Source organism: Talpa europaea, assembly GCF_964194135.1.
Source record: "Talpa europaea genome assembly, chromosome: 9".
Taxonomy (NCBI): Eukaryota; Metazoa; Chordata; class Mammalia; order Eulipotyphla; family Talpidae; genus Talpa; species Talpa europaea.
In genome coordinates, this window is record NC_140076.1 from 76,402,401 (window position 1) to 76,408,476 (window position 6,076).

A 6,076-nucleotide genomic window follows, 5' to 3' on the forward strand; every position below is an offset into this window, starting at 1 on the left:
ATGACAAGCATCCTCATGATAGTTAGAACAAACAAGCAAAAACTGGCATAGAGAGCCTCCCTGGTGGCACAGGGGTTAAAGTCTTAACATTATCAAGCTATTGCCAGGCATGAGTTCGATCCCCAGCCAGGGAACTAACCCACATGGCTCAGCAGACCTCTTCTGTCTCGTCCACTGCTCCCCTCAGCAGTGTATTTCAGTGGATCTGCCTGTTCTGCTCCCCACTCTGTCTGTGGTGAATCCTCTCACACACACCCCACATACCTCTGGTCTATACCCCAGTTCTATGCAAAAATAAATAAATTTTTTAAAAAATTCTCCAGCAAAAACAAACATAAGAAAGGGGACTTGTCAAACAAGAAGAGCAGAATGTTTAAATGGTCAAGTTGACTGAGGAAGGATATTATCATACCATTCTCTCAATTTTTATATGTCTGAAATTCCTCCATAATAAAAAAATGATAGTGATAGCAATATGGAGGGGAGTTGTAAGAATTAGTGGTCATGGGCTTTTATGGTAAGGAAACAGAATCCACAGGGAATGGAAGGCCTTTCCACCCATGAACATTTCTCACGTGACCTCTTTTTTCTTTTTTTAAGATTTATTTATTTATTTATACAAGAACTGGGGTACAGGCCAGATGCGCAGGAGGGTGAGAGGATTCACCAGACAGAGCGGGGAACAGAACAGGCAGATTGAAGAAATACACTGCTGAGGGGAGCAGGGGGCGAGACATGAGAGGTCTGCCGTGCTATGTGGGATTCTCGATGGCCAGCCAGGATCTAACCAGCGCTGCAGAGGCTGCGGACAGCTTCACAGCGCTACGCTCAACCACCTGTGCCACCGGGGAGGCCCTCACGTGACCTCTTGACCGAGGCTGAAGGCATTATACTGAAGTGTTGTCTTCCTGTAAACTGAGTTGCTGGGCTCATGATCTCAATTTTCTGGGGCTCTGATTCCATAATTGGCTAGAACTTAGAAAACTCAGAAGAGTGTGTATGGTAGGGGAAGTGGGTGACTACAGAAAATGTCCCAGAACTTAGACTGCCCTCCTTGGTGCTGGTGGTGGGGGTGTTTCTGGAGTGAGCAGTTCATCCAATATTCTAGGTTACAGTAGGATTGCTCTTTCCTACCCCATGTGGTTGAGTGGAACCATGCGCTTAGTTCTGGGAATGTGTTGTGAAGAGAAGGGACAGGAGTCCCTTCTGGGCCACAGCTATTATTTACCTGTTGAAGACCCTCCAGAATGCACATTTCCCCCCTTCTGGTGTGATAACTGATGGCATTTGAGATGGTGGCTGCTCTATCAGCCTATCTCCCCGAATCACCAAAATAAGAAGAGAGCCCCAACCATAGGCATGGAGCCTGCAGGAGAAATATATCTTTTTTTGTTTTAAGTCATTGAGTCTTGGGATTTGCTTGTTATCCGGCATGATTAATTTATCCTGACTAAAACAGTGTCATACCACAAGCAATCGTACAGGCTACTCAGTAAGAACCTGAGTAACGGTTGTTCTGCTACGAGGGCTGTTTCAATCACTTCACGCCAAACTGAGAAGCCAGAGGTGATCATCCCCTACCAAAACAAAACAAAACAAAACAAAACAAAAACCCAGAGCTTAGAAACTGTTGCAACTATTTCATTTGCTATGAGGGTTACTGGAGATGCTGTTCATTTAACCATTGTCTGTCCCTTTCACACAGTCCCATAGGATGAGTTCTCTTTAGCAATTTTAACAAGAACCCTCTTGGAAAGCAATTTTACATCCCATATCAAGGGCTATTAGGATGTTCTTTGCTATAGTCATTACTATTATCCAGTTGATTTTCTATGGTGTAGATGACTTGAATAAAAATATTTATAGTATAGGGGCCTTCCTGGTGGTGCAAGGGGTTAAGACGCAGCACTATTAAGCTATCCACAGCCAATGCAGAACCAGTTTGATTGCCAGCCAGGGAGCAACCCATATGGCACAGCAGAGCTCTCCTGACTCTCCCGCTGCTCCCCTCAGCAGTGTATTTCCATCGATCTGCCTGTTCTGTTATTGCTCTGTCTCTGGTGAATCCTCTCACCCCTGTACCTCTGGCCTGTACCCCAGAGTGTATGCATAAATAAATAAATCTTTAAAAATATATTTATAGTATATAACATGTACAACTAAATGCACAATGTCTCTGAAGTAACCCTCCCATGACATTATTAGTTTTGGTGGCGGCAGCCTCCTGCTTCCGCAGGGTTAAATGCTGGTAGATTGTAACAACGGTATCACTTCCCAGTACTTCTGAATCACTTCTGGGAGACTGGCAAAACGCATTTTGAAATACGTTTATGTCTGTCTTATATTTGTTCTGTGGTGCCCGGAGGGTAGGCCTCGGGGTTTGGAGCGCTTCTGGCAGATTTGCGCCACAACGATCTTAGGTGAGTGTGTGGCGCCCTCGCGCGGTGTGTGGCCCAACACCACCTCCGGTTCTTCCGAGTCTGTGCCGGGTCAGGCAGTCCACCGGTCTCCAACATTTTCTGCTTTGATATTTGGTGCCCTCTCCTCGCAATCCCACGCTACTTCAGGCTCATCACTTAGCTGCAGTATCCCTTCTTACCCTGTCTTTCTAGGCGAGTGGTTTGCACGCTGAGTCCAAGGTCCTCTCCTTCACGCCCCAAGCCCGGCCATGCTTGCAGCTTAGCCCAAAACAAAATCTCCAAATCATTTTATTGGGGAACACAGAAGTCAATGGATGCCGCCTGGGCGCCCTTCCCGCCGCACCCCCCACCCCTCCCCCCCGGCCCCAGCAATGGCTGCGTGGTCGACTGGAGGCTCACGCACAACCACCCGTCCTTGATTAACGGGTGGGAGGGTCGTATCTGCACCCTGCCTCCTGGGGCGCCACCACCTCCCCGACCCGAGGCCCGGCCAGCCGGGAACGACCGCCCGTCGCCCTCTGCGGGGAAGGCACGTCTGGACGGGCTGCTCTTAGTCTGCCGGGAGGGGGGGCTTGTGGAAAAGGGGTGGCGAGAGACTCCCGCCACGAGATTTTGTGGCGCGCGCTGCAGGGCATGAGGTGAGCCCCTATTCTGAGTAGCAGTAGGTCCCGTAGGCGGCCTGCTGGGGCCTGGGGAAACCGAAACTACGCACCCCGGGGTCTGGGAGGCCCCCGCAGCGCGGCCTGGGCGTGGTGATCGGGAAGCGCACGCTGCCGTCCGCCAGCCAGCCGCCGTCGCACTGGTCCAGCCCCGAGAACTTCCAGGCCGCGTAGAGGTGCCCGACCTTGGCCACCACAGCTCCGCGCCGCCGGCACGCCGCGTGCGCTTCGGACAGAGTCAGCCGCCCGGGCACGAAGAACACTTGACCTGGGGGCGCAGCGGGTCACCGCCCGGCCAAGAGCAGGGTGGGGGGAGGGGCGGCGGGAATGCAAAGGGGGGTGGGGGAGGGTCGGGGCTAGGCCGTAGAGGGGCGGGACGGAGTTTGGGTAGGAGCTGTGAGGATGTCCAGACGGCGGGGTGCAGGCGGAGCTGCGGGAGGCGGCTTAGAGCCGGGGCGAGCGGGATGACAGAGGGGCCGGACCTTGAAGGGTTTCGCTGATCTCAAGCCTCCTGCTTTACGCTTTCTCCGCCGTTTCCCACCCCCCACCCAAAGTCCCAGTCCAACCTTGTTAGCCCGCGAGGGTCTCCCTTTTCCGCGGACGTCAGGCCCCGCCCCTCACCTGCGAGGGCCGAGGTGAAGCAAAAGGCGTCGTAGCGGTCGCGCTTGCGGTCGCGGGGCCCGTAGCTGCGGATCCCAGGCCGGCCGCGGCCACCGCACGGGGCGCGCGCGGTCAGCACCGGGTAGCGCACCGAGCCCTCAAGCAGCCAGCCCGCGTTACACCAGTCCAGGCCCTCGGTCCACGCTGTCAGGAGATGCAGGGCCGAGAGGGGAAGCTCAGGGATTTGGGGCGTCGAGGACTGGAGCCAGCCTCGGAGTTGTCCTCCGCTGGACCCGAGTGACCACCCAGAGGAGGCCGGGGCGCCGTCCGGGTCTGGCCGCTCACCCTGGTACAGCTGGGCGTAGGTGGCCAAGCGACCGTCCTGCTCCTCGCACGCCTGCTTCGCCTCGTAGTAATTGAACTGGTACCGGCCTCGGCTAGGCTGGTACGGGAACACCACACCTGGGGGTGGCGGACAGCCTGGCGAGGGCCGGCAGACGGGAGGAAGGGGGGAGGAAGGAGGTGCACCTAGGAGAGAGGGCTGGGGGAACCCTGGGAGCGGGCGGGGGAGATGCTGGGGAAGGTCCTGGGAGACCGAGATGAGGCTACCAACCTCCCCAAGAAAGGAGCCGGGCGGTAACCCCAGGGCCTCACCCTCCAGGCGCAGGGTCAGCGCCACGCTCTCGTCCTCGATGCCATTAATGAGTTCACAGCGGTACCGGCCCTCGTCCTCCAGTCGCACATCAGCGATGATCAGGGAGGCATCTAGCCGGTGCCCCTTCCGCAACCTTGCGCGCCCCCCCAGGTGGCCGAAGCCCCGGGCGTGCAGTCCATTGGTGATGAGGATGGGAGTTTCCCGGAGCTCCCCGGGCTCCACTTTGCTCCAACGGACCTTGTAGCTGGGAGGTGGGGCGCCCAGGACGCAGGGCAGCGTGACGGTGGCCCCGCGATGGGAGTGAATGACCTCGTGGATGGGGGTCAGAAGGTAGTGGGGGCCAGGGTGGGATGCTGAGCAGAGGGAACCACAGTGGCAGGAACGCCTTTATCTCCCCTGCCCCAATTGCCCATCTAGACTGTGTTCCACAGGCTCCACCGGCCTGTCCTCCCTGGCCCACTCCCTGGGTACCTCCAACAGCAGCCCTTTCCACTTTCCCCAGCCTAGAACCTCTCCTTACTGCTGCCCAGATTCTGGGTGGGCCTGAGGTCTTACCTGAGTCCCCAAGGGCTTTGTGGAAGATGATGAAGACCCAAGGGAGAAGGAAATGGGAGAGTGTGGAGAGACTAGGTCCACCTGGCATGATGGGAAGTCAGCTTGGCACTGTCTGCAGGGCACAAGGGTGGGCATTCCTTAGAACTAAGGGATTAGGGAACAAGACAGTGGGGGAGGAGCAGGTTTGGACATGAACACCCATCTGGGATCCCTCAGAGGGGACTGTCTAGCTGAAAGCCATGGGGGCTGACAAAGGGACCAGTGTTGGTGGCCAAAGGAAGGTAATGGCAGGAGGGGGGAAGCTGCAACACCCCTTTTGGGCCCATCCTTCTTCCTCTCTCACATCCCTTCAGTAGGCGGGTCCTGCTGAAGCATCTGCTGTCCTATCCCCTTCTCATCACAGTGCTACTTTCTAAGTCTTGCCATCCTTAGTGCCAGCTGCAGGCTTGGTCCTCTCCTAGTGCCCATTCTCCATCTGAAGCCAGAGTAAATACATCTTGTCGCTCTCCTGCTTAAAACAGTGACTCCCCATTGCCCCCAGGATAAAGGCTTCCAAAGCTTTCTGCAGTCCAGCCTCTCCTGCACGTCTGACGTCACCCCCCACCCCACCAGCACTACCTGCTCTCCAGACCTGTTGGACTTCAGGCTCCAAAATAGCTCACAGTCACTCTTACCTCTTTCTGGTGGGCATCAGTTTGGACCTCACCTCCTCTAGAAACCTTTCCTCTCCCCCAGCCTGGCCACACTGCAGGACATTGATCTCCTGAATAATGTGGTTCCCAGTGCACTGGACTGGGCATCGCTTTCCTTAGAAGCACTTTTACTCACAACTAAAATAATGATGTGAATTTGAAAGTAGCAATATACATATGTACACTGTATTAGTGAGGTTTCCAGCAGTTATAATGGCATTAACAGAAAACTATAGTTACAAAATTTGATTTCAAACACAAATGTCTACATCAGTAGTTGAATTTTCCCCCATCCATTGCATGTATTCTTAATCACCTTGTCCATTTTTTTTTAGGCATTTTTTTAAATTTTTAAAAATTTTTTTATTTGTTTGTTTCGTTTATACATGCACTGGGTACAGTCAGAAACGCAGAAGGGTGAGAGAATTCACCAGAGCGGGGAGCAGAGCAGGCAGACTGAAGTACACTGCTGAGGGGAGCAGCAGGCGGCAGGAG

At 54.5% G+C, this 6,076-nt stretch overlaps 1 protein-coding gene across 1 annotated transcript; it reads right to left on the minus strand.

The window, feature by feature from the left end:
- Positions 1–2,787: 2,787 nt before the first annotated feature.
- On the minus strand, positions 2,788–4,977 carry HAPLN2 (hyaluronan and proteoglycan link protein 2; the record flags this gene model as incomplete). The annotated part of the gene is made up of 5 exons (XM_084242403.1): positions 2,788–3,347; positions 3,701–3,883; positions 4,025–4,141; positions 4,334–4,687; positions 4,890–4,977. 5 exons carry the CDS (start codon positions 4,975–4,977, stop codon positions 3,067–3,069), a joined length of 1,023 nt encoding a protein of 340 aa, XP_084098529.1. The 3' UTR covers positions 2,788–3,066.
- Positions 4,978–6,076: the final 1,099 nt, after the last annotated feature.